At 42.0% G+C, this 27,575-nt stretch overlaps 1 protein-coding gene and 1 long non-coding RNA gene across 2 annotated transcripts; one reads left to right on the top strand and one right to left on the bottom strand.

Moving 5' to 3' along the window:
* The first annotated feature begins 4,770 nt into the window (after positions 1-4,770).
* SYNM (synemin) lies at positions 4,771-27,513 on the top strand. Its single transcript, XM_010208764.2, has 4 exons — positions 4,771-5,658; positions 10,663-10,787; positions 18,513-18,586; positions 20,056-27,513. Exons 1-4 carry the CDS (start codon positions 4,873-4,875, stop codon positions 23,823-23,825), a joined length of 4,755 nt encoding a protein of 1,584 aa, XP_010207066.2. The 5' UTR covers positions 4,771-4,872; the 3' UTR covers positions 23,826-27,513.
* On the bottom strand, positions 8,720-15,331 carry LOC133625761 (uncharacterized). The gene is made up of 4 exons (XR_009819062.1): positions 14,680-15,331; positions 11,858-12,429; positions 9,959-10,034; positions 8,720-8,874 (listed from the first exon to the last, which is right to left on the bottom strand). It is a non-coding gene; the product is annotated as an uncharacterized LOC133625761 (long non-coding RNA).
* Positions 27,514-27,575: the final 62 nt, after the last annotated feature.

Genomic DNA, 27,575 nt, shown 5'->3' with positions numbered 1-27,575 from the left:
GTGGGAATGTTACACACTTGCTAAAATACTCCCCCCCACCCCCCACTTTCAAAGCTTCAGAGCTCCAAAGAAGTATAAATAGCGTGGACCGGGTTATTTGCAACACCACCACCATTTTAGCCTTGTGGTATTACTCATCTTTGTTGTTTCTGTCTTTCTTTACATATAAGCCCAAGAGCAGAGGCATTGTATTAAAAAAAAAATAGAAGGAAGGTATGCAGTAGATACATTACATAGTAGGTATCTTGCATGTCCAACTGAATGTGCCATATAACACACCTTTTTGAAGCATTTACGTAATACATTTTTCTCATTCTTGTAGTTCACTGCAGCCAGATTCTCATGTTAAGAAAACAAGGAAACCTTAACATCCGTGGGGTTTGGTGAAGGAGTGTTTGCAACCTCAGATAAGTGAGCTTGAAGTTATGTAAAAGGCCCAGGCATGAAGTTTCTGTGAGTCAAACACACCATCTAGAGGTGGGCACCGCTTCTACAAGTGCTCTTCAAAAAATGCAGACGGGAGCTATTAAACCACTCACAGAAAAGAGGAAAACTCACGTCGATAGAGGCAACAAAAATACCTGAAATCAGAACCTCTGCATTCTTTGAAATAAATATTTCTGAGAGTTTCTTAAAAAAACCCACAAAGAACAGGCACTTCTGTACCAAACCAAATCGGGCTTCTGTTTTCAAAGGCCTTGTGAAAAGAAAACCGGGTTACTGCTCATACTTCAAACATCCAAAGGTCACAGAAGACAGGTGCTTACTCTCAGGGGCTGTGGCATGTATGAACAGAACAAACGCCTCTCTTGATAGTTTCCTTCAGGTTATATATTTGCAAAGTTTTTTTCAGGTTATATATTTGCAAAGATCTACCCAAAGGTGTGCAAATATGACAGGGCATGTAGGAAATTGATCTTCCTAGGTATCTCTCCCAGAGAAGTCCATTAACTGTGAAACTCCTGCTGAAGTCAGTGAGGACAGAGGAGACACTGCAGGGGCTGTGGGAGCAGGAAAGCAGTGCCCCAGGTCTGAAAGACCAGAGAAGATCCTCAGTTTCAGCCCACAGTGAAACATTCCCTCTCTTGCTGATATTTTTAGCTAGTTTTTGAGGGTTCTCAGGCTTTGTGGGGCTCAGCAAAAGGGATGCAGAGAGATGAATTCCAGCTTTCCTCAGTATTGATATATCTGATATTCATTAAAATAGTAAAGGCATAATGTTTGCTTTATTATCTGTACTATAAATGTAGGGAATGCAGGGTAGCCTGAAAGCCAAAAGGTGAAGGTGAGAAATACTGCACTTCACACTCCTTCCCCACACACCATGGGGGAATATTCCTACACTGATCTAATAGCAGGAACTGTCTGTAACCAAACGTGTATTGAAATTCCCATATAACTAGGCATCACAACATAGAATCACAGAATCACAGAATAGTGGGGGTTGGAAAGGACCTTTAGAGATCATCTAGTGCAATTCCCTTGCCCAAAGCAGGTCCACCCAGATCAGGTTACACAGGAACATGTACAGGTGGGTTTTGAAGACCTCCAGAGAGGGAGGTTCCACACCCTCCCTGGGCAGCCTGTGCCAGGGCTCACTCACCTCAGCAGTGAAAGAGTTTTTCCTTATGTTTAAATGGAATTTTTTGTGTTCCAGCTTCTTTCCATCACTCCTTGTCTTGTCACTGGATATGACAGAAAAGTGTTGCCCCAACCTCTTGCCAAAAACGCCTTCCAAATGCTTGTAAATATTAATGAGATCCCCCCCCCCCCCCGAGTCTCCTCCAGACTAAACAGCCCCAGTTCCTGTAGCCTTTCCGTGTAAGAAAGATGTTCCAGTCCCCTGATCATCTTGGTGGCCCTGTGCTGGACTCTCCAGCACTTCCCTGTCCCTCTTGAGCTGGGGAGTCCAGAATGGGACACAGAACTCCAGATAAGCCCTCACCAGGGCAGAGTAGAGGGGAAGAAGAACCTCCCTGGACCTGCTGGCCACACTCTTCTTGATGCATTCCAGGATGCCATTGGCCTTCTTGGCCACGAGGGCACATTGCTGGCTCATGGTTAGTTTATTATCAACCAGGACTCCCAGGTCTCTCTCTGCAGAGCACGTCCATTCTCAGCCTGTCCTGGTGCATGGGGTTAAACATCTTGCACCATTTTATCAAACTGTGTTTTCTTTGTGTCAATCTATCTCAAGAATGTCAGAATTGGAACATTTCCCCTGTGACAGCTTCATCCTTTAAACTCCGCAGATGAGAGAGCATGCAGAACAATATTTGCTGGTGCAGGATTAAATGTTACCAGGGTGACACTTTGTAGTTTGCAGGATGCTGACAATGAGCCTCTCAAAACCACAAGACCTTCACTGGAGCTGAAGAGGCCACAGAGACCCAATTTACCTCTGCTGTCACTGAGGTGTCAATGAAGATTGTGAATTGCCCCTGTCCTTTCCCTTCCTGGATCTGACTACTGCCTTTGTGTTAAAGCTGACTTCCTAGGGGCAGGATGTGACCCCTGGCACCAGGGATTTACCTTGGAAAGAGGGATACTCCATGCCATTGCTTGTCTTGGTTATGCCAAAGGTCTGCTGCTTCCCTTTCTCTTCTGTCAGGCTCTCCTGCAGTTGTTGGCAGTGTCAGTTAGGGCACAAAACCATGTCTTCAAAACACTTCTTCCTACAAAGACAGTGAAATAACAGTGGCAGCAAAAGCCTCTGAGTGTTTCTACTTTGCCCTTTATTGGTAGAGAGTATCAGATTTCTTTCCCTTTTTTGGCAGGTGCAAATTAATTCATTAAAGTCTTCAGGAAGAAGAACTCAAATGACTCACTTGCATTTCAGGTCTCTGTGTAATTATATGGGTTAGGGGATCCTTAGTGGCTTATTAAGTGTTGGAACCTAGTTAACAAAATTTCCAAAATTTCCAAGATTCAGAAATCCTTTGCCCAAACTTTGCTCATTTCAAGCATTCCTTGTCCTAGACCACAAAGTCTTTGGCCAATTGCAGGTCCAGGCTGAGAAATTAACTAGAGGCTGTTTAGCATACATCGGTAGATAACACTGATGGAGAATTAGATCCTTCAGCCTGGGAAGCTATCCAGCATCTAGAGAGAGGTTTATGGTGGATTTTTTTCAAGAGAGACAAGAACAGAGATTCAATACCTACTGTGTTTTCAACAATGAAATCATAAAAGTTTATGAATACAGTTGCGGGAACAAATTTGTCAAATTGTCAGTAAGGAAAGACAGGCCTGACATTGAGCAAGACATCCAGTGAGCCCTGACAAGCTCATTGAAACCAGCCCCTAGCTCCTGCCAACGCAGCAGGATTATGCTGTGCAGTGCACTGATCGCCAGTGAGCTCTTTACTTGGGGTTTTTAGGAAACAGTGACATCAGAGGCAGAAAAAGCCTCATAAACCACAGGAACTTACCTCTTCCCAGAAGCATAGTGGTTTGCCTCATAAAAGACCAGCAGGTGTAAGAGTGTCACCGAGGGACTTGATTTTGACCACAAAGACAAGTAAAAGCAAGTGTCTTGAGTAAATCTGAGCTTCTCAGTGATCTCTGATAGAGCAAATCTGCCAAGGCAAATTGGCTGACTTTTAGGCCAAAGCCAATGATTTATCGGTGTTGGTTGGGCTCAAATCCTGGAAGTTTTATTGAGATTAGAAGGAAACTTACTCAGCAGAGAGCAAAGTAGCAGCCAAAATTTGGCCTTTCTGATAGCTGGGAGATGTGGTGCTGAGGTGGAAGGCTTCAGGAAGGTGGGATTGAGCAGGGAAGGGAGTGAGGTGCCCGGAGCAGATTGGTGCAATGGAGCTGTGTCCTGATCCCACCTTTGCAGCGCTTGTGCCAAATCGCAGTCCTTTTCCTGTGTGAGCTTTGGTTGGGAGCAGCCCCAAGGAGTAAATGCAGAGGTGGTAGCTGTGCTGCCTTATGTGAGACAGCAAATCTCTGCAAAACTCCCAGTGCTGCAGCACTGGGTGAGATTTAAATGTGTGTGTGTGTGTGTATCTAAGCGAGAGAGGGAGAGGAAGAATTCCTGAGGAGATGAAAAAGGTTGAAATGAGTCACTCATCTTTTTGTCAAATTTGGTGGATGATATAGGGTGTGATGCTCCACTGCCTCCTTGCTGAGCGGCCAGTTCCAGTGCAGTCAGTGAAAGGACTTCTCTGGATCCAGCCCATATATGGTGCAAAACAAGGCAGAGAGGAATGGGGCCCAGGGACACATTGGCTGCAGGCGCTTCTGCCCTGCGTCAAGCCTGGGAGGTGGGACGCTGCTGTGCTGCGCGAAGATGTTATGGTAGCAGCTCAAAATTAGGAGGCATTCCAGCGGCTTCCTCAACTGAAAAGTGGTGTTCTAAATTGGCATTTGTCACTTTGTATTAAGTAACGGTCAGAGCAGCCAATGGATCGCAAATACCTCCCGTCTGGGGAATGGAGGTGTCGGGAAAGGGGGCAAGCTGAGCCCCAGCCTCTATGGCCCACACCGGTGGAGGGGAGGACAAGGGGCGTCGTGAGAGCGGTGCTGGGCTCTCCCTAAGCGCGGATGTGCCCCCTAAGCGATGATCCGCGCCCCGGTCGAGGCCCTGTTCCCTGGGCGAGGCTTCGCTTCTCGGCGGGGCTTCGGCTTCCCCCTCAGAGCAATCGGGGGACACGTGGCAAAGGGCCGGCAGGGGGCGCCTGAGGGCAGCGGCGCGGGGCGGGGCCTGGAGCCGGGGGCGGGGCCTGGCTGCGCGGGGCGGGGCTTGGCGGGGCCGGGCCGGGCCGGCGGCGGGAGCGGCGGCCAGAGGCGCGCGGGGGCAGCCGCGGGTGCGCAGCGGCGGCAGCAGAGGGGCCACCGCGCGCCCGACCCCCCGTCCCGGGCAAGATGTGGCGGCGCTGGGAAGCGGGATGGGACGAGAAGAGGGAGCTCCAGGAGCTCAACTCCCGGTTGCGGGTCTTCGTGTCCCGCGTACGGGAGTTGGAGGAGGAGAACCGCTTTCTGGCGCAGGAGTTGGCGGAGCTGCGGGAGCAAGAGCTGATCGGGCTCCGGGTGCCCGAGCAGGAGCTGGCTTGGCTGCGGATGCAGCTGGAGGAGCTGAGTCGGGCGAAGTTGGAAGCGGAGCTGGAGCGGGACGGGCTGCGGCGGGAGCTGGAGCAGCTGCAGGTGCTGGGCGCCGAGGTGCTGGCGATGCGGCGTCGCCTGGAGCCCGAGCTGGCCGGGCAGCGGCAGCTGCTGGAGCGGCTGAGAGGCGAGTGCGTGGCCCTGGAGGAGCTGCTGCTGGAGTTGCAGGCCGAGCACGGGCACCTGGCGGAGCGGCAGCGGCGGGAGGCGGTGGAGATGCGGGAGCTGCGGATGGACCTGGCCGCCTTGCCGCCGCCTTTAGCCGGGCTGAGCCTGGAGGAGCTGGAGGAGACCTACGAGATGCTGCTCAGCCAGAGCTGCCGAGAGACCCTGCTGCGCTACCAAGAGCAGATCCAGATGCTGCAGGAGCAGGAGGCGCAGCGGAGCCGGGAGAACCTGGAGCTGCTGCGGGAGGAGAGCCGGCAGTGCCGCCAGCACCTGGAGGACCTCCACCGCCAAGGCCAGGAGCTGTGCGGGCTGCGGGAGCGGCTGGAGTTGGAGTTGCTCGCCTTGCAGGACCGCCACGGCGCTGAGGTGGAGGAGTACCAGGTGGGTCCCCCTATCCCAGCCCTCGTCACGGGACTCTTTAGCCGTGCCCGTTTTTGCCCGCTGTCCCATGCTTGTTGTAGTGCTGCTTTTTGCCCGTCCTCCGCTGCTTGTTTTGGTGCTCGTTTTGTTGCTCCTCCGAGTCTCGTTCCGCCCTCCCACTCGCTTTTTCCCTTCCGTTCTGGCGCATCGTGAGATGCGAGTCCGATTTCCCGTGGCCCTGGCGCTCGAATCGCTTCCACTAACGCACATCCATCCTGCTCCTTCAAATGCCTAAATCCATCGGAAGGCTCCCTGTGACTCTGACCAGGACTTCCTTGCCCCACGTTGCATCCTTGCAGTAGGATTTCCGCAGGCTGGGAGAGGAGGTGGCCCAGCAAGCGCTTGTTGCAGCTAAACCCACCTCGGTGGTACAGGGAAGTCTCTTTGGCAGCTGCTGCTCTGTTTCGGGAGAGCTGGGTGTTAAGGGTGGGGATTGACAGGGAGATGGTGACCCTGTGGACATCTTTCCAGTGACAGGTGCCCCATTCCCAACCTGCCCTCGGCAAGTACCCAAGAACATGGAGCTGGCACAGAGGCTTGCCAGGGCTCCTGCTTGGGTTGGCATAAGCACATGGGACATGGAGTAGACCCTGGGAACAGATGACCTGAGTCCCTGTGTGGTGGGACACAAAGCTTTCCTTCTAGCCTGATGCTCCTATGCACTTTGAACCTAGGGAAAAGCTCATGAGCCTCAGCATAGTTAAGGAAACTTTTAGGTGTTTCAAGGCAAGAAGACTCATTACCATGCTACGGGCAGTGAGCAGAGTGGGATTTTTTTTTAAACGAAACTTTACCAATGCAGGTGACTGGTATCTGTTCCAGGTGGATGTTTGATGGTGTTAACCAGAGGGCTATAGCATCTGCAGCTGAGATTTGCTTGCTGCCAGAATAAGGTTTGGTATAAAATGATGTATAATGGCTCTGTGCGTGTGAACAGATCAGCAACTGTCAAAACAGCAAAATACCAGTTGATCAAATGCAGAGTGGAGAGCACATATTAGATCATCCAAATCATGGATCCATGTCCTGAGGGCAACATTTATTTTGTTCATCATTAGACCTTTTATTAACACTCTGCCAGAGCTTGGTGTTGCTCTGAGCCCCGTGTGCTGATCATCACATTGTGTCCAAGAGCCATGGTAGATAATGGAGGTGCTGGCAACTGGGAAAGGACTGGGACCTGTTCCTCTGTGTGTGTTTGGCTTTTGTACATTGCTGGATTGTTTGTTGCATAGTTTGCAGATGCTGTGAGTGGAGGCAGATACGTTGGAAGTAATCAGGAAGGCTTTTAACTTTGTAATTTTTCAAGAAAACTTTTGACAGGACAATTTGTTCTTCCAGGGTTTTTTTTCTTCATCATTATTTCTTTCATGGATAAAAGTCTGTTCAGCTTGGATTTTTAAACTACTTAAAGAGCATCTATTCCATGATTATTTAATGCAAAGTGTCCCGTAGAAACGATATGTACGTACAGGTTTGAGTCAAGTGCTTACTGTTCATTGCAGCTCTGATGGCAGTTAGATTTATTCATACTTTCCATATACCCTCCAGTCGCCTTATATGTCCATCATTGCCTCCTGCATTGTCCTTATCCTAACTAAAGGGTTCAGCAATGCTAAACAGAAATAGGTATTTGGAATTATAATTTAACTGAACCAGGCAAGCTGTGATTCTTTGGAAAGTTTTCATTGGTCCTGGGTGCTGAAGGGATGAACTCAGCAGGTCTCTTACTTCCATAATTTTAGCTGTGAAAATAATCATGAAAAAACTCACAGTGATCTGAGAAGACCCTGTAGTTTTTGGATGTAGAAATGGCCACAGCTCATCTTGCTGCTTTGAAACAAGGCAGATATTTTTCAACAATATAGTGGATTTAGAGTCAGCTTCTTTGTCAGTGTTGTGAGCTCCAGAGGAGAAGAAAGCATCTTGTCAAATAAACAATATCAATATGTCATGCATTTTTTTTATGTACCAGTTTGTAGCCAGCTAAGTGCAGAGTGTCAGTTCCTCCCCTGCTGAGCTGCTGAATGAGCTATGGGATCAGTAAATGGTACCAGATGGAACAGGCTGGAGCCTGGAATCCTCTGTTTATTCCCTGAGTAGGTGCAGCTTGGACAATCCAAGTAAATTCTTTTCCCCCTACTGCCCTTCTACAATTTCCCACTGCTGCCTGGAAAGGAACATGTGAAGGGTTAGAAAGTCACTTCCATTCAATTACTTAGTTCTAGCAGGACATCACCAGCATGGTGGGGGGGTCGGGGGTAGTATGGGATTGTTGTGGTTGAGAAAACTTTCCAAGCAAGTTTTGTGTGAAGCAAGCAGAGAGAGCTGCAACAAAACAGGTTACCTTTTGCAAAATGGAATTTTGTCAGCCTGCCATCTCCTTAACTTTTGCCTGAGTTGTTTTGTGTACTTTTTGGCATGCTTGGAATTAGGACCTAAGACCAGCCATCCTTTGCATTATGTTTAAGCATCAGTGACTGGAGCGCCAGAAGAGTGGCTGTCTGCCATCCAGGCTATCCAGTGTCTGCTCCTGTTGGAATGAATTCCTTTGGAACTGTTACACAGCTGGCTAAGTTATGTTGCCCCTTATGGTAATCATTAACTCAAACTTTTGGCTCATGAGCGGTCTTCAAATCCAGTGGGTAGAACCTAGGTGGCTATGTCTTTAGGTGTGAATATGCCATCTGTCAGAGCTCCACACACCCTGTAGTCCAGTGTACAGATTCTCCATATAGGTTCTTCTGGGACTACAGCAAGACCTGTGCATAGTGAAGCTCTTTTTCCCATCTGCATGCACATGTATAGGTTAGTCTCTGTGTTTAATCTGGGGCGGGAGGAAACCAACACCTGAATCACTTAGTGTCAGAGCTGGGTAGTGGTTGGTCCCAGAGAGCTCTGGTCATTTGTTCCTTTTGCTGACGACTCTGATTCTGTAAACAGCCTGTTCATTCTTGCTTGATAGCCTTTTCCTTTTAAAAGCAGGGCCTGGCACTTTTCTTCCCTTCTCATCTTGGGATTTTCCATTGTGTCAGTTCTTGAACAGTTCTTGCTAAAGGTCAGAGGCTCTGTGTGCCGCTGTGCATGGCCATGCAGGGTGCTGCCTCTGCCGTGGGCTGCCTGAGGCTCTGGGATGGTTGATGGTACTTGCTCAGATAGACAGATAGGATTTGCCTTCTGTTATGAAACGGAAGTTTTAGGTAGACTGAAGATTAGGCAAGGTTTGTCACGTCAAACAAAACATCAGTGTAATAATTCAACAGTGTCTCCAAGTGTAGAAATGGATTAACATCTGAGATATACACACATGTATGATGTGCAGCTTACTTCATAAAGGTTTTTTGTTAATCATTATAAACCGCAAAGCTAGTCATATTTGAAATGCCAGCACTTTACATTCTGAGTTCTAAACCTTCCTTCTCCCTAGCATTTTATACTGGCATTAAGCAGTCTGGGGAGCCTCCTGCTGTATCTTCACTTTTATGCTACTGTGATACTTGATCATTTGCTGCATATAAATTATGTATCCTGAATTTTTTTAGAACTAGACTGTTGGGGTCTTGATGTTCCAGTTTGCAATCCAAAGCATTTATTAGGATGCAATCTAAAACAGGCTGTCATGAATTTCTGCTCAGTGTTTTATTTTACATGTGTTTGAAGTTTTGCTCTCAAATGACAGTTCAGTGTCATTGTATAGTGCAGGGTGATGTGAACAAACTCAAATCAAGCCTTTGCCTGAGATGTAATTTCTGTCTTCCCAGCCCCTAGAACAAGGTATAATCTATAGTATTCCAGACAGCATCAGTTTGCCATTTGAGGAGGTCTGGTCTGGGTTAGCAGGTTCTCTCCACAGCAAGTAAACCATTAAGAACCACACTGAACAGCTAATACTGATAGCTTTAGTTCTGAGTCTATACTGAAAAAGCTCCTCTCCATTAGCAGAGGAGAGTTTATTTTCCAGAAGATGCCAGTTTACCCTTCAATTGGGAGGTTATACCACTGATTAAAGCACTTGCTTTCTGCAATGCTATTTTCAAAAGCATCAGAGTCAGTTGTCTTGCTCTAAATCACATTGCAGTGTTCTGTTGCATTGAATCTTTGTTGTATTTTCTGGGATGTGCAGTAACTTAGTATTTGATCCTCCATTTAGTATTTCAGAGTATATTCAAATTCAGATTATTTGGGACTTTGGTATTTTTCTGCTCATCAGACCAATTCTCCCATTTCTAGAACTTGTTAAAGAAAGGTGGGCAGGCCTGACCTGCTGTCATCAATGCTGCTGCTCTCAAGTCATTTGTGGGTGCCATACAAACTTCAGTCCTCCCATACACACAAACCTGTGAAGGTACAAAGTTACATTTGGTTATCAAGATGAAAACCAGCAACCCTTTGTATATCTTTCATGTAGCAGTTGGGACAAATGAAGCAGGTATCCAGATATTGTAGAAAACTTAGCTCAAAGAAACTACTGGAGGTTCATCTTTCACATTCTAGGTACTATGAACACCTTCAGATCCAAAAACTCATTTGGACTCGCATGTCTATGGAACTGAAGCTACTGATTAAGACAAATAGGCCAGGTTCTTTTGGCAAAGCCATCACCGAAATTCCTGACCTTGAGTGTGATTTAAGCACGTGCATCTGTGCTCTTCAAATGACAAAATGTGTGACATTGAAGTCATATTTCTAAAGGAGTGTATTTTCCTTGCTGTATATACTTGGTAACTTTTGTACAGGGCATCTGAGTGGGTTTTACTGAAATATTTAACTAGCTTAGTAAGGCATCAAATCTAGGTGTAAAACTCTGCTTCAGATTGCCAATATTCTGATTTTGTTAAATGATGTAACATAGTACTTTATTGCTCCCTCAGACTTTTTTCTTTACTGAAAAGGTTAAGTCATTAGGCATTCAAATGTAGATGTCTTTATGCTATATTGAAACTAAAAATTATTGTTTCTCTTTAGAGGATCATTGATGCTCTAGAAGAAGAAAAGCAATTCCTGACCATGTCAATCACAGATTACCTGAAGGACTATCAAGAACTACTGCAGGTGAAAGCAGGCCTCATCCTTGAAATTGAAACCTACAGGTAAGAACTGTGATCACACTCAATTGTCCAACTGGAGGATCATTTAAATCACCTGTTTATAGATAGGGGAGCCCCACTGATCCTCTCTCCAGCATTTAAAATACAGATAGCTACTTGGAGAGTCTCAGATCAAGACTTCTTGTATGAACTGCAGTTTGTTAAATAGAGTGAACGGACTCCTCATAGCAGCTTTTGGCTTGTTATTGACTTCTTCTGTGACATGGGTGACCATGTTGTTCTGTGCTTGACTGTGCTGTCTGTGAAATAAAGATAAAACCCCTTCAGAAGGCACTAATATGTGTGGAGTTATCAGAGATCTCTGGGAAAACTGTAAGAACAGTAGAATACCACTATTATTTAGTAACACTGATACGTACTACCAATGGGCAGAGGTGGCTGGATTTTGAGCACTTGAGCAAAACTATTTCTGGTAGTAGTTCATTCTATTCCTCTGTCCCCAGAACAACATGTTAGGGAATCACACAGAATCACAGTATCTTAACATTTGGAAGGGACCTGGAAAGCTCATCCAGTGCAATCCCCCTGCTAGAGCAGGACCACCTAGAGTAGGTCACACAGGAACTCCTCCAGCTGGGTTTGAATGTCTCCAGAGAAGGAGGCTCCACAGCCCATCTGGGCAGCTCCTTCCAGTGCTCCCTCACCTCAACAGGGAACAAGTTTTTCCTTGTATTTCTTTGGAATCTCTTATGTTCCAGCTTGTACCCGTTGCCCCTTGTCCTGTCATTGGTCATCACTGAGAACACCCTGGCTCCAGCCTCCTGACTCCTGCCCTTTATGTATTTGTAAACATGAATGAGGTCTCCTCCAAGCTAAAGAGCCCCAGCTCCCTCAATCTTTCATCAGAAGGGAGAAGCCAACATAATCCATAGGAATCCTATTAACTTTGTACAAATACAGTGATATGTAAGAAACCTCCTTAGTCCTGGTCAGATTGATATCAAATTGATGTGAATTGTGGACGCAGTATTTGTTTACAAGCTGAGGAGCCACTATCCCTAAATTGCAATCATTAAAACATGAGGTAGTGTAGTTGCCATCTGTCAACTTACATGGTATATTTCATTGTTTAAATATGTTGATAAGTGTCCACCTGCAGCATCAGTTCAAGGAGTGAGTTCCCCATTCTTGTTTCAGCTGTAGGATTGTGGGAAGATAACAGAAAAGTCCGTTTGATTAAATCCTGTCTTTGTCAATCCTTGGTTATGGAATCATGTTTGGATTGAGTGTGAGGTATCAGCAAACAACATCTCTACTAATGAATCTTCAATGTGTCTCTAGCCACTTAGTAGCTGTGGGGTTGAAAAGGCAGATCAGTTCTTCTGTCTGGAGAAACATGATGTATCAATTGGCACAGGACATCACAATTGGTTTTGTTTTTCCTTCCAGCACACTTTGGAGTAAGATGTTGCCTTCTTGTAAAGATCATGTAGTTTTCTACAACTAGCACAGTATTTTTAATACATTTTGTTGAGATACTGAACTTCACATACAGTGAAGTGCAATCTAATTGAGCAAAGTAATAACTTGAAAAATTGTAATGTCAGCCTATGTCTGTATTCTTCTGAAGGAACACACCTCAGTCGTAAGCTTGTTGATGTTGTCTACATGATTCATGTTCAACCTGTGGAAACAAACAGTGTTATTGCCAGTTATATATTCTATCTGCTGCTGTGTCCTAAAGTGTTAATGCTGTGTTCTACAAAGCAGTTCACTGATAAATATGTTTAACTGTAGTTGCGTAACTGAAAATATGAGAAGTTTGAAAGATTAACTTGTGAGTAGCTCAATAATAGACTAGTGAGCAAAGGATGTCAAAGAGCAAAAATCCATTCAAGATGCCTTGGGTATTATGTGCTACAAGGTACAGACCAAGGCTGGCTTCTGGAGGAGCTGAAATCACAACCAGTATCATGGAACAAGTAATTTGCAGTCAGCTTATTGGTGAAATGGGATTCCTGTGACCCTTGGAAAGCCAGTAGTGTCTGGAGCACGACTGGAAGTTGAGAAACTGTGGAAGCAGTAGCCAGTCTCCACATCCTTATCTGTGTATGTTAATTCTGCATACTTTGCTAAAACATGTGATTCTTCTAAACATAATCCTAGCTCTGATGTTGACTTTTACTCTTGTCACTTAAACTTTCTCCTTTCGTTTATGCATCTGCAAAATGGGATTAGCACTTTCACAATGACAGAATTGTCACAATTGTTTTGATGATTAGTATTCATCCAGAAGTAGGAATGATAAAGCCCAGATATTTAGTTGTTTTGACAGGCTTTTAGTTAGTTAGTGAACCATCAGTGCTTCTGCTCTGTAAAACCTTGTAAACCCATTAAATTCTGGAACTAATACAGAGGTCATGTCACTGATGATATGATGACTGTTGGCTTGTCTAAGGATTCCCTGCCCTTGTTAACTAGAGGAAATCAATCTAGCATCACCTGCAGCATGTGTGTGTTGTCCAGCTCCTGAACCTGCAGGGTTTCTTGATCTGATTTTAGTGAATGCAACTCTTATCACTGATTGTGTGGCAAGGCAGACTTCAGTAGACAAATGAGTAGCTACCTACTGAAAATGATCTACAGATGTAAACAGAGAAATGGGCCTTGCCACAGAGCAGTAAACATGCTCTCTGATGCCTGAAGTGGAAAGTTGATTGTTCTGATTTATGTTTTCATGTTTCTGCATTTTTTTACACACACACATACACACACACACACACACGCCCTCCCCATAGTTCAACATCCTGAACTTGCCACTGAGGGCCCTGCTCTCCTCCTGACATTATCAGTTAACGGTGTGGAATCTGCTTTAATTCTGAGAGCTTTCTTTGTACGTCCCACCCTGCATTTTCTCTTTGTTTTACAATTCTTGCTGGTCCTGGTTTGAAGCCCTTAGTCTTTCTATTAGTCAGCATGGGATGAGGGATCACTGTTGAAAGTAACACCCTTCCCCAAGGACCAAGTGTACTTCCTCTCTGAGTCTGTTCACCCTTCCTGCTCTGGGAGCTGATGCTCACTCAGGAAGTGAAATATACATCTTATGTGGCTTTATGAAGTTATACCTTGTGGGACTCTTCATTCCCAATCCTTTTTCACCTCTGTCGAAGTAAATACTTATCAAATGTCTAGCAGTTATGTTCTGTCTTCTTGGAACTCTGCAAAACTGCAACAACTTATTCTATGCCCAAGTTTTATTTCCAGAGAAAAGTGATGAATCATTCAAGGTATAAGACTCTTAGTTTTACAAGGAGATAGGGAGTTTGCATAGGATCAGAATTACTATCAAGCCTTGTTCCTCAGCAATCAGAAGCTGCTTCTGTTCAAATAGCAGAGGCTGCCCAGAACCTCTGCCATAGGTTTAGTTTTCATTAAAAAAAAAAATAAATTAAGTTTTAGTTTTTACTAAAACTTTAGTTTTAGGGATTTTTTTAGTTTAGTTTTTCTGCCCTCTCTAAAATACATTGTTGTAGAAGGGTAAAAGATTTTACTTTGAAATGCTAGTGTCATGCAAAGGTTCTGCTCTAGGTTACCACCCTGCGTTTTGAAGCAGCGGAGGCTACAAAGCTTTGTTGTTTGTTCTCTATTTTTTGTCATGGTCATTGTCAGGATCTCTTCATAAAAATTTGGCTGGCATACTGTCCAACCCTCCTTTGGTTTGTTTCCTCCATCAATACTTCTTCTGACCCGTTCCATGCCTTCCTTTCAAGAAATCACCAGCATTAAAGCGTCCTCAGCTATTTGCCACAGTTTTTTCATCATTATTTCTTGTTTACAACCTGTATCATCCAATATGTCCTATTCCTGTATTTGATGTATTACGAGAACAGTCAGACTTTTCTGCACCCAAGGAATTTGTCATGCAGTCAGTTACCTCCTGTTCTTCACGCAGTCCTTGTCCTCCCATCTGGTAATGGAAAAAGAGATGTGGAGTGGCCTTTACCACTAACAATGCTTCCTCCATTCCTCTTCCTGGAGAGGTTTATTTCTGTAACTCCTTACCACGTAGACAGGATGAATTTTTACAGCCTGTTGGCTAACTGTGCCCATCTGAGATGTTATGTTTCAGTTGTTGAAAGAATGACCTTGATAACATCTGCATTGCACCCATTTGGTTTTGATAACCTTTGTCTCCCCACCCCAACTACTTAATCTCATCCACCTGCTTTCACTGACTAGTTACTCTGTTGTCATCCAGCACACTGGGGCTTCAGGCTAACAAGCATCTCACTACTATCTTGAGATAAATGACATGAATAATGAGATGAGTTGAAGGTGCAGTTGGAATATTTTCTGGCAACTTAAACTAAGTATTAACACAATGTGTGTATATGTGACCAGAGGTCTGATTTCCAGGTTATTTTTTAGAACATTGCTGCTTGAAGGAATCCTTTTTTTTTTGGAATTACTGTGAATACAGTTGAGACTATCACAGAATCGCAGAATGGGAGGGGCTGGAAGGGACTTCTAAAGATCATCTAGTCCAACCCTCCTGCTCAAGCAGGTCCACCTAGATCAGGAACATGTCCAGGGGGGTTTTGAAAACCTCTCTGGGCAGCCTGTGCCAGTGCTCTGTCATCCTTAAAGTAGTTTCTCCTTAACCCTGTTCTTGAGGCAGTCTAAAAGCAGTCTTCACCACAGAGAAGTTAGTTTAAGTGATTACTATTAGGAAAGGATGCAAAGGAACAGAGAAACAAAATGACTTGCATAAACTAAAGCTATGGTCAAGCTGAGGAACATAACCTGAGTTTGCTGGCTTCCAAGCCAGTGCTCAGAACATTGCACTACATTTTCTCGTGCTAGTCTATTAAGCCAAAGTTGGTTTAACTTTTTCTTCATGCGATAAGCTTAAGAGCAACACATATTAAGGACTGTGTGCATTAAAATGCTGAATCACTGTCAGTCCAGTTGTATACAGGTTTTGTGAAGCTTTGCCTTTCACTTTCAAATACAACATATTTTAAGTGGTAATATTTCAGATCCAGCTATTCTGTGTGCTATTGCCCTTTGCCATATACAGTTACCTCTTGGAACTTATTTTTAGTGACTTCATACGTTGCTGCAGCAACTGAACAACTGTTGTTTTAACAGCAGCCAGAAATCCTTAGTCAGACTACCCACATTCCTAGTTTCATTCGTCATGGTTAACGTTTTCGTTGCCAGCTCCTTGATACGTTTCTGCAACGTCACCAACAGCTTCCTTAGTGTGTGTCCATCAGAGCAATTTGTTTGGCACCCACTAGCTTCATCAGATCAGATTTTTGGTCTTGGGAACGTTCTCTGTATGTGTTGAAGTCATCTAATTCCTATATAGCCTCTGCTAATGGAGGAAGACAAATTGCTGTCTCTTCATTCTTTTGACTAACAGAATAAGAGCAGAGGTGTTCATCTCAGCCTGTTTTAAGGGGCAAAGTAACCTATAAACATGTTCAGTAATTCTAACCTGTCTGTTCTTCTGAATCTAGGCAAATCTATGTTTGCAAAGAAAATCATCCTAATCATATTTTGCTGATATAGCATAGTTTTACTGAACCTAGAGGCAGGCAGAGGCCAAAAGAAGCATAAATTGTCCTAAGTGATCAATCATATCAAGTGTGAAATACACAGGTGGCATTTAAAATGCCTGCTTTGTTAGTATTGTCAGACATGCCCAGCAAATGTGTTCATGCCACAATCCTAAATGGCTTTCAAGTCACCTCCTAGGGAGTCAGAAGCCTTGGCTATCATAATCCTACAGCCCTACTCTTGACAACTTTTATGTTGCAGCTGTATGTTATCAGTGCAAAACATCTGGCAATTCCAAAACAGGAAATGATGAAATGAGTATCTCACTACTAGAAGTGACTATGAAAACACCGAAGTTACTGTACTGATGGTAGTGTTCTGTTGCCTGTTGAAAGAACCTACTGTAGAATTTCTAGGCTGTTGCACCAGAATGCTGCAGCTGAGCACTTTTAATTTTTGATGGCATAGCTTGTGGCCCTGCAGAAGAAGAAAAGGGTCAAACTGATTTGCTTTTCCTTTTTTTCTTCTTTTTAAAACTGCTGGACATAGTTTATGTCAGACAGTACAAACACAGATAGCAGAAGGGAAGGAAAGCAAAGAAAGATTTGCAGAGAATTTATCAGGAATTCTGAGACTCAATTCTAGTGGATAACCATCTAAAACTTCTAGGACTGAATAAGATCACCCTAATACCTACTTTCTGTATTTGGTATGTGGAAGAAGCCAACAATTTTGTCTTACTTTTTTAGAGCACTTGACAGATTCTAGGGAATGTACTTCATTGTGGTCTCCTCTGGAGAGGACAAAAGTATGCTGTGTGCATTTTTGATTGCTCTTAATGCAGAGCAATTACTGCCAAAAATATTTTGCTCCTCAGCTATTAGCATAGCTGAGGTAAATGTACCTGTGGAGTATTTTCCATCACTGTGGAAAGGAGAACATGTAGGATAGTAACCTTATGCAGGAATAGAATAAGCCTGTGGTTGCTGTCAGGTGGCTCTTGAAGGAATGTGGTTCCCGTGCATGCTGTATAGAGAATTAAGTTTGGCGTAAAGGAAGGATAGCCAGTGTTCTCAAGCAATCAGCTGGGTATGTCTCCAAGAACAGCTACTGTGTGTCACCAGCATAGAATAGGCAACTCCAAGAGTCTCCCTTCTGTGTGTCAGCACACCAAGAATAAATAGTAGACACAATTGTGAAGCAGATATCAATGGTTGTTGCCCAGTTTTGCTGTTTGCTTGGAGCAATAGAGTTTCCATAGTGTAAAGGTAAGTAAATCAGTCAATTTCTGGTCAATTGCTGCTGGTTGGTCAACAAAAGGGAGCCTGAACCACAGTAGTTCTGTGGAAATACTGGCTTCATGGAACTAGAGGAGCTATTAGAGAGTTGCTGCAAAAGCTGCAAAAGAGAATGAATGGAAGACTGAGAAACAGAGGGGGCAAACAGATGTCATTAGAAGAAACCAAACAGTTTCTGTCACAAAGAATTTCATAGTCCTTTGTTGATTTCCAACTGAATAGAAAATAAGAATAGTTACTTTGATACTGTAAGTTGTTTCTTCCAGCACTAGCCACTTTGTCAGTAAAGTAATATATCCTTCAGTTTTCATTTGGACAGGATAGAACTTAAAAATCCAGTCTGTAACAGTTCCCTTGGATATCACACTGAGGCAACACCTTTAGTACTATACTACCAGCACAAGCTGCTGACTATTTGCTTGCAAATGTGTTTTTCACTTTTGCCTTTTCTTTACAAAATATCTCCATGTGTGTTTGAAAAAAACTGTACTGAATATCTGTTTTGTGTGGCTTTGCTTTCTCCTACCTCTATTACAAGATTATCATTCCAGAAACAGTTGCTGGCTTGTTTGATTCTGTAGTGGAGGTCGGTGCATCTGGTCCACATCAAGAAATGCTATATTGGCCTATGCTGAAGATTTGATCTAAAACTGTACTGTGGCTGCTGCTGTTAACCTACTGTAGGACTACTGCATTGTTCTCATCAACCGGACTCTACAAACTAAGAGTCTGGAAGATGCTAAGGATCTCTCATTCTCAGTAATAAAAATAAGGGCTGTGAAAAGCACTCAGATCTGACCCAACTTGCAGGATAATTGTTTCCATTTCTAAGATTGTAAAGTGTTAAATATTATGATTTTTCTTCCTAATATTTTAATGGAATGCCTTTTAATGTGCTTTGCAGAGCTTTGTTAGAAGGGGAAAGCAACCAGTGGATTATTACGTGGAGAGATCAGCATAGAGGGAAATTGCCTCAAGGTAAAAAATGAATATTGCAAAATGAATGTTGAATGAAATCAAATAACTGGAAACTATTGCGTTACAGTATTGCTGAAGAAAATCTTTTACAAACATAATGCAAAGTGAATATCAAATTATTTTGGAGTGTTAATATTTTAAATCAATGTACTGCTATTCTATATGAGATAATTTATAAAATCGTGACTAGAGTGGAGAAGGTAGGTAGGGAGTTTCATAGCTCTAATAGTACAAGAACTTTTGGATGCCCGTATGTCTTAAAGTTTTGAAATACAAAGCAAGAGGTCTTTAACAAAACATGTAGTTAAAACCAAGAAATTCATCATCCTGAGGCATTGTGAGTGTTAAAAAGTTTACATGGGTAAGAGAACTTTTAGCAGAGTAATGAAAGAGATATCAAAGACTTACTAAACATAAAGATACCATTTCTATCTTAGGAGCTGCAAATCTCTGGAGGCTGTGAGAGTATACCAGGGAAGTATCACCATTTACTTGCCCTGTTCTTATACTCTTCCCTATATATCTACTGTTAGCCACTGTAAACAGGATATTAGAGAAGACAGACCTTTGATCCCACTGCTGTGGCCATTATGAAATTATTCTTGATAATACTCCTGAGTTTAACCATGTGTTGGCCTTAAAGCCCTCAGACTGTTGCAGGCAGTAGTCCCAGAAGAGATCTGAAAGCTGTATCCGTTGTAGGAAAGTCAACAGATTAGAGTCTCAGTTGAAGGGCTCACATAGAATTACGTATGCTGTTAATCACTGTCCCTGGCAGAGTTGTGATTTGAACTAGCCAGTCCTCTTGCAGACAGTGCTTGGGCGTATTCAGTGGTTACCACAGCCCAGGAAACACTACCAAAATCAGAGGGTACATAGCTAGCTTTTTAGGAGTAGGAGATTTGAGTTGTACAGAGCTGGTTGGCCAGACAGTGATTCCTGGTAAATTTTATTAAATGGTGTAGATACAGCTGAAAAAGTTTGCTGTTTCTCTCCCTTGTACCTTGTGGCTGTGAAGGGTTGTATTTGTGTGTTTAGTTTCCAGGATATGGTGGCAGGTATGCTGTTAATTTTCAATAAGAACTGAGAAACTTCAGGCCAAAGAAGTGAGAAACCCAAGCCTAGGATATTAGCATACATTATTTAATAAGGAGTTGTAAATGTAAACAAGCATTAATATAAATACTAAAGGTGTAATTCTTAAGTAAATGCTACAATACTCAGCTCGCAGCAGGTAAAATTAGCAAGAACTTGCAGCTTAGTAAAAAGCTTCCCATTGAATTTTAGTGTAATTTATGCATAGACTTAATTTTGTAAAACCTGCAGGAATGCCTTTACAAAGCTCCACTGAAAATAAACCCGTTATTTCTTTCAAAAACTCAGTGTGATGTTTCTTAGTTCATGCCTTCTATTTGGTAATAGATAAAAGACATTATTTTAATGTTTAGTTCTGTATGCTCTTTTTGCAGATGTTATAAACACTTCCTATAACTACACAGATATTTACTCTACTTACCAAGAAAGAAATAGAAATAAAGCTTCACCAGCTATGAGGATCACTGATACAAGACACAGAATGCCAGTGACAAATACTAGCAGTTCTGCACACTACTCAGCTCACTCCGCACAGGCTGGATCACACACAATGGCCAGTGGAAGAGCTTTTGGAAGAGATGTACTTGGTTCAACATATCGCCCTTCAACAACTGTTACAAAGGACGAAAGGATTGTAACAGAGCAGAAAGAATCAAGAACCTTTACTCCAGCCTACAGTAGCTGGAAAACCACGGAAATGCAGCAGAAGATAATTCCAGAAAGAAAGAAAACAGAGGTTACTGCTTCATCTACAGTATCTTTTTCAAAAGAATCGGGAAATGTTGAAAGATCAGACAAGGACCACAAGCCTGACACCAAGCCAGGGATTTCTGAAAATTCAAGAACAAAACCAGGCTTCACTAGATTTCCAACTTACGAGCTGAATACCAATTTTAAACCATCTAAATATGAAGAAACAATAACTGAAATTAAGACCACAGTAAAAGAAAAAAGGGAAGGCAGCAAATCAACTGAAGAGAATAAATCTTTGCTGAAAGAAAAAGATAAGCTAGAGAAGCAAACACAGGAGGAGAAAAAGAAAACTGACGGGAAACCTTTCACAGAAGAAAGAAGTTTTGATTTTGGAAGGAAGACTGAGCAGAGAAAATACATCCATGAGGAAGTTGTTGACCAGAAGTTAACAGGGAGTGATATTTCTAATGCAAGATCTTTGAAAAGCGAATTAACCAAAAAAGATAGAAATGTGACTGTGGAATCCAGAAGCAATGAGGTCATTGAGATACCAATCAGTCTTGAAATGCCTGTTCCTGACAAAGAATCTCAGAGTAATAAGGAACTTAAATTAGGGGGATTTAAGACATCCATAGGAAGAGAAACAGATGACCATGTAACTAAGTCTGCTGAAATTCACAAAGTCAGTATTTCGGAAGAGGAAGCCAAGCTGAAAGATGAAAACCACCTTAGTGACAGAATGTCAACTGAAAATATGGCAGAGAATATTGTTGCTGACATCCTTAAAAGTTTTACACAGTCTTCTAGTTCACAAATATCAACAGACACGAAAGTGACCTATTTTGATAAGAAAGAACAGGCAGATGATGGGAAAATGAAGACTGAGATCACAGTACAATCTCAAGTTAAAGAAAACATAGATATTTCTGGCAAAGCTGACATAGGAGGTCTGTCAAACCAGGATGTAAGGAAAGTGCTTCGAGAGGGTGTTGAGGGAATTCCTTCCAAAGAGGAGATAGAAGATATAGTACATCATGGCCTGAGAGGAAATGAGGACAGAAAGAACATATCTGTTAATGTTGAGATCGTAGAGGAGCCGCTCGATTACGCTGCTGATGAAAAGACTGATTTTTCAACACCTTTTGAAGTGGAGGAAGTGGAAGATACATTCCCTGAGAGAGAGAGGCGTTACGGTGATGAGGAAGAAAATGTAACATTCACATACGGTGATGCCAAAAAGAAGAAACAACGCCACGAGAGTTTCACTCATGTGGAAGAGGTAACTGAGGAAGATGACTCGCCTATTGAACAAAAGTATTTTGTATCTGTTCCTGATGATCATCCTGTTATTAAAGAAAAAGATGATGACTCAATATATGGACAAATTCATATAGAAGAAGAATCAACTATTAAGTATTCTTGGCAAGATGAATTTTTGCAAGGCACACAGAGTAAGAGAGATGAAGGTGTAAGGTCTCCGGAAGAAACGTACCATGTGGTAGGGGAGGAAGCAAGTGCCCATATTTTAAAAGAGCATCCTGAAGCCGAAACGTCCCATGTTGAATCTGTTGTTATTGAAAAAGAAATAAAAATTCCTCATGAATTTCAGACTTCAATAAAAGGGCTTCTATCAAAGGAAACAAAGGACCCTAAACATCAGTTGAAGGAAGCTTTGGAGCAGTTGGAGGGCAGTCTCCCAGAAAGTGTGAAAGAGGAACTGTCTGCGTTAACAAAAGAAAATAAAGCCGACTCCAGTAACTTAGAATTTGATATCAAAAAAGTTAATCAAACAGAGGAGGATGGCTTGGTGACAATTGTTGCTGAAGTCAATCTGTCACAGACCCTTGATACTGATGAATTTGATGTAGCTCAACTTGATGAAGTAATTTCAAGTGAGAAGGAGAAGGCAACATTGCACTCTCTGAAGAAAGACAGCTCAGAGACAGTTGTTGATGGTAGAAGCCGTATAGAAGTAGATGTTTCTTCCCCTAGTGATAAACACATGCCTTTGTCTGACCAAGAAATTTATAACTCGTCTACAGTGAGAAGGAGTGGTGGCACAGAGTATCATGCCACTGAACAAGTTATTTATGACGGTTCAGTTTTGGAAACTGCAGATTTTGGAGAAGCCACTCGCTTGCCACAATCTGTAAGGCATATTAAGGTTGGTCCAGCAGAAGTTCAGAGATACGAGCAAATCATATACGAAGGGCCTGGTTCTGAAACACTGGAGGTCAGTGCTACAGAAGGACTTGTTCAGACAGAAGGTTCGTCAGAGTTCAGCCGATCTGTGAAGCATTTTAAACTGGGTCCTAAAGAAATTCAAACTACAGAAGAAGTGATCTACACAGGCCCTATCACCACAACTGTAGAAGAGATTGATTCAGGGAATCTTTCTCAGAAGTTTTCAACAGACTTCAACAGGTCCACAAGACACGTCACCGTAGGATCAAGGCAATTAACTGAAGAAGTCTCTTTTGAAGGGCACACGTCAGACTCTGTGGAGCTCAATAGCTCAGGTAACCTTTCTCAGACAGAAGGGTCTGTGGATGTCAGCAGAACAGTAAGGCACTTTAGATTAGGTCCAAAAGAGATTCATACCGAGCATGTTATCTTTGAAGGACCAATCTCTGGTAAAGTGGAGGTCACTGACACTAGAGACTTCTCACAGACAGAAAGTTCGGTCAGACACGTTCAGTTGGGTCCCCAAGAGTTTATGACGGCTGAAAAAGTCATCTACCAGGGGCCTATCTCTGAGCATGTGGAAATCAGTGAACTGGAAGACCAGACTCTTTCAAAAGGCTCAGTAAAGCATGTTAGACTAGGTAAAGTGGGAGTTGAAACAACTGAACGCATCATATATCATGGCTCCCTTTCTGAAACTCCAGAGATCACGAACAAACAAGGACATCATTCAGAGAGCGAAGGAAGCTCCGATACCAACAGATCTTTCAGGCACGTTAAAATCAGTCCTGTAGAATCTCATACTGAGCAAATAATCTTTACACAACCCATTTCTGAAACACAGGAAGTTCTTTCACAAACAGGAGAGTCATCTGTAAAGCACATGAAAGTAGGATCCAAGGAAACATCTTTTTCTTTTCAAATGGATGTTTCCAGTATGGGGGGAATATCTACAGTAAAAAGTGGAGAACAGCAAGCAACAGTGCTCATAGCCAATAAGCAAGACCCTTCTGTTAGTCAGTCACAGGTTGTAGTTAAAAGTGCTCAGACTGTAGAAAATGACAACGAAGGAAGAGGCTATGTTGTCTCCAGTTTTTCTCAAGATCATAGTGAAAACGTAGCAGAAAAGTCATTTTTTGATAAAACTGTCCAGTTGCAAAGAATGGTAGACCAAAGGTCAGTTATTTCTGATGAAAAGAAAGTCGCTCTTCTCTATCTGGACCGTGAGGAGGAAGACGATGATGAAAATGATGGACAGTGGTTCTGAAAGGACTCTAACAAAGTCTGCTTAGCAGCGTCTTCACACATATTTTTCATTATCCTTTTTTTTAAAAAAGAGAAAAAAAAGGGATGGAGAAACACTCAGACTATTTAGATTACTAATAGTGGACTGAGAAGTGTTGAATCTAAGCCTCTACCTATTCAGCACAGTTTTTATTGCAAACTTTATGTGGGGGAGAAATCTTGCTATAAATATTTTCCTCAGAGACCTGTGTCCAATAATTTCAGGTTTTTCCACCTGTAGTGACTGTAGGAATTTGCTACTGGGCAGTTCAAAGGATTGTGTTTTCTGTTTTATAGCAGGTCAGTTAATAAGTGTGTGCTTGAATAGGACTTTTCCATTTCAGAAAGATACTGTATTTTACTTGGTTACTACAATACTCAGCAGCTCTATTTAAACCTCAAGCTACTAAGTACAAATATAACAAACTACAAGACTTGTGAGAGTGGTAGGTAGCTGACTTTCAGTTCCATTTCTATGCACTTCTATGCAATACCTAATCAAGACATTTTAAGATACAGTTATTGCATCCATTAAAAAAATACAATTCTATAGCATCAAACTAAGCACAACAAGAATTAACAGAAATTGTTTTATTTGTATAGCTGGAATGCAGTGCAAAGAAGAAAGATAACACTGAAGCAAGTGTTTATCACAGTATTCCCGATGAGAAATGGTGATTTATTATTTTTTTATGGTTAGACAGTAGTACATTTAAGATCTTAAAAAGCTGGATAGTATTTTCACTGAAGTAAGGAGAATATCACTTCAGTGTCTAATAACATTAATATATTTGGCAGTGTACAGGTTACATTGATGCTAGGTATTGCTTATGGTAAGTGTGAAGTGTCAAATTATTACCTGGTGCCTAGTTTCTTAACACAGTGAAATTAGCTAATACATGTTTTGTTCTGAAGAGAACTTGTGAAAATGGCATTGACAACACTTACGATTCAGTGTATTCAGTAAACTTCCAGATGATCTTTCCTTTGTTTACAAATGAGAAGATGCCCTTTTGAATTACTAGCCCTGCAAATCCAGCCTGAAGATTTGGGGTTTCTCTTCGATTTTTTTTTTTCTTTGTTTGTTTTTTTTTCTGATTGTGATATTTGGCTTCAGGCCAAAGTTGCTTTCTACTTAAATTACTTGAAAATAAGCTAATTTCACTTGGATTTTATGTTGGTTAAATGTAGGACATAATTTACAATCATAATTCAGTGACTTCAAAGTCCAGATCAGAAATCAGCACCACTAACTGTATTGAACTGTGCAGTGCTCACAGATGCATAAATAGCAGCCAAAATATTTTTGTCACTGGGGTAAGAAGATATCATACTGGACACATATGAGAAATAAGATACATAAATGAGAAGCTGCTATTTTTACATGCACGCACACACACACACACACACATGCACATTGGCTCACTCTGTCACACCTTCTCTGCATAGCAGAAACACGCCTGTATCCGGATGGCTGTGTTGTGCCAGTCTGGTGGTCGCTGACTCCCACTTTTTTCCCTGTGGTTATGTAAGCAGAATTTTGTATGTGCTAATCCATATTAGAATCCAGTTAAACTATCTTAGTCTGGCATGGCTAGTCATATTTTCAGTTTCCTTAATATTAACAGAAGCTAGATTTCAAAACTGACTGCTCCATTATGATATGAATGTAAATGCAAAGCTGAAGAGAAGCTCCATGCTGACTGAGATATCACACTGTTTCAGAGATGAGACAGTTTATGTGCCTTAGTAACTAAGTTTGAAATTGTACAAAGCTATTAATATTCCAAAGATTGACTCATGAGGTTTATCTGCACTACAAATTTTCCTGCATGTTTCCTCATTTTGTGTAACTGTGAGTACCAGTGTACTCAGGATCGGATGTTTTTCCATCATGTACTATGAAATCATTTGTTGAAGTTGGAAGTGTAACCAAGAGCTGGAAAATGAATAGGAAACTGAGTTGCACAGAAGTGCTGAAAGCATGTATGCTAAGCTTATTTATTCTGGTGACTGTGTAACGGATAATAATATCTTTAAAAATTATTCATATATGCTTAAAAAGGATCTTGTGCTTCCATTTATAAACAGGGTGTTATGAATGGTAATACTTCTTATATTATCCTATACTTCCGATTCCTAGCTGACCTTATGATTTTAAAGATAACATCTCTGTGTTTGTTGTAATAAGCATGTGTAAGTCTGAGTTTTCCAGCTAGATAACTAACTGCAAGCAGATTCCATACTTCAAGTATTAAATAAATGCATAAAGGAAGAAGTCAGGTCTGTAAGAAGGAACAGAATTTAACAAAAATAATCAGTGTTAGTTTTCTTGAAGTGTTATTTTAAGATGAAACTTACACATTCTCTGTACAACAGGTATAAGAATATCTGCAGAAAATGTGTAACTGTCAAAAAGCTACTGCCAAAGTCAAACCCATCTGTCAATAACTTGTGGAATCTTTGACAGATGTGCTCCTTAGGAACAACTCTACAAACATTCTGTTACATTTATCTTCACCTGCTCAGAAGACGATAATTTTAGATGAAGAGATAAACCAGTAAGGAGCATGGGAATCATAAAATGTAGATGGCCTTAGCATTGAAAGAGAGAAAAAATCAGTACTGTTTACACTGAGGTGTCAAAAGCTCTTTAAAAATTCCTTTACACATCACTGTAAGATACAGTAGGTTATACCAAGATATATTTCTGTTTTGATTGTCTGGAGGGAGAAATTTGTTCTGTGTACTTTCTTCAATTCTGTTTAAGATCAGGATTTTAATCAACTGTTGCAAAGTTAGTTTAGTACAGGGAACTGGAAACGGGCATTACCATAACATTTAACGATATGCACAGTTCCTTTGCGTGAATCTTTTCAGACTGTGAAAACAAAGATATCTCACATAAAAAGAGTGTTAAGTTTTAAGAATGTTTGTGTTAGCAGCTCATTTTCCATTTAGTTCTTAATAACCCAAGATCTTTTGCCTTAATATGATGGCTTTTGGATACTACTACCTTCAGGCAACAAAACGTACCTAGGTGGACATTCACATCTTGCAGGCTTAATGGTTGCATTTGCAGAATCAGGGCCATAGGAACATACATTGCTACTAAAAGCAAATAAAACCTGCTTGCTGATGTGATAACTCACCCTATATGATCACTTTCTGCTTAAATATTATAACCTGTAGCTGAAAGGATTGGTGATATAACCTCAGTCAGCATGCACTTCTGAAGCTTACTCATATAATTTGTGCTTTTCATTAAATGCAAGTAAGAACTTTATTGCTGAGTTTGGATTAAACAAAATGCTTTAAAAATATAATTAGTAATCTGGGGGGGATTTAAAACTATGTATTTAACAGCTGATATAGATCAGAAGTGGGGCACTGTTTTCCAAATTGTGTAAACCACTGGACTAGAAAACAAATATAGAATATAACGAAAGATGTGTGAGAGATCTAGAACTCTGTATTGACTGATGTTTGTGAATAGCAGGTGTTTAAAAAGACGGTAAGAATGTTGAAACGGGGTTTGTTGATGTCAGCTGTGTGAAACTTTGCAGACAGCTTGTGTTTTGGTCATTTGCAATGAAACTGCATTTTTGTGGTGGTACAAGCTTCGTGATTTTACACTTTTTCACTCTTGAGTATTAAACTGTAAAAATCAATACTGATGTTTCTCTTTCTTCCTGTCCAATGTGTTTAAGGCTGCATTGTCAGAGAAAAAGAA

The sequence above is a fragment of the Colius striatus genome, chromosome 7 (assembly GCF_028858725.1).
Source record: "Colius striatus isolate bColStr4 chromosome 7, bColStr4.1.hap1, whole genome shotgun sequence".
Taxonomy (NCBI): domain Eukaryota; kingdom Metazoa; phylum Chordata; class Aves; order Coliiformes; family Coliidae; genus Colius; species Colius striatus.
This window is presented reverse-complemented; position numbering and strand designations above follow the sequence as displayed.

Coding starts and splice junctions, on each gene's coding strand:
- SYNM (XM_010208764.2), top strand. CDS start 4,873: ATGTGGCGGCGCTGGGAAGCGGGATGGGACGAGAAGAGGGAGCTCCAG. Junction 5,659..10,662: donor CTGAGGTGGAGGAGTACCAG/GTGGGTCCCCCT, acceptor GTTTCTCTTTAG/AGGATCATTGATGCTCTAGA. Junction 18,587..20,055: donor TAGAGGGAAATTGCCTCAAG/GTAAAAAATGAA, acceptor CTCTTTTTGCAG/ATGTTATAAACACTTCCTAT.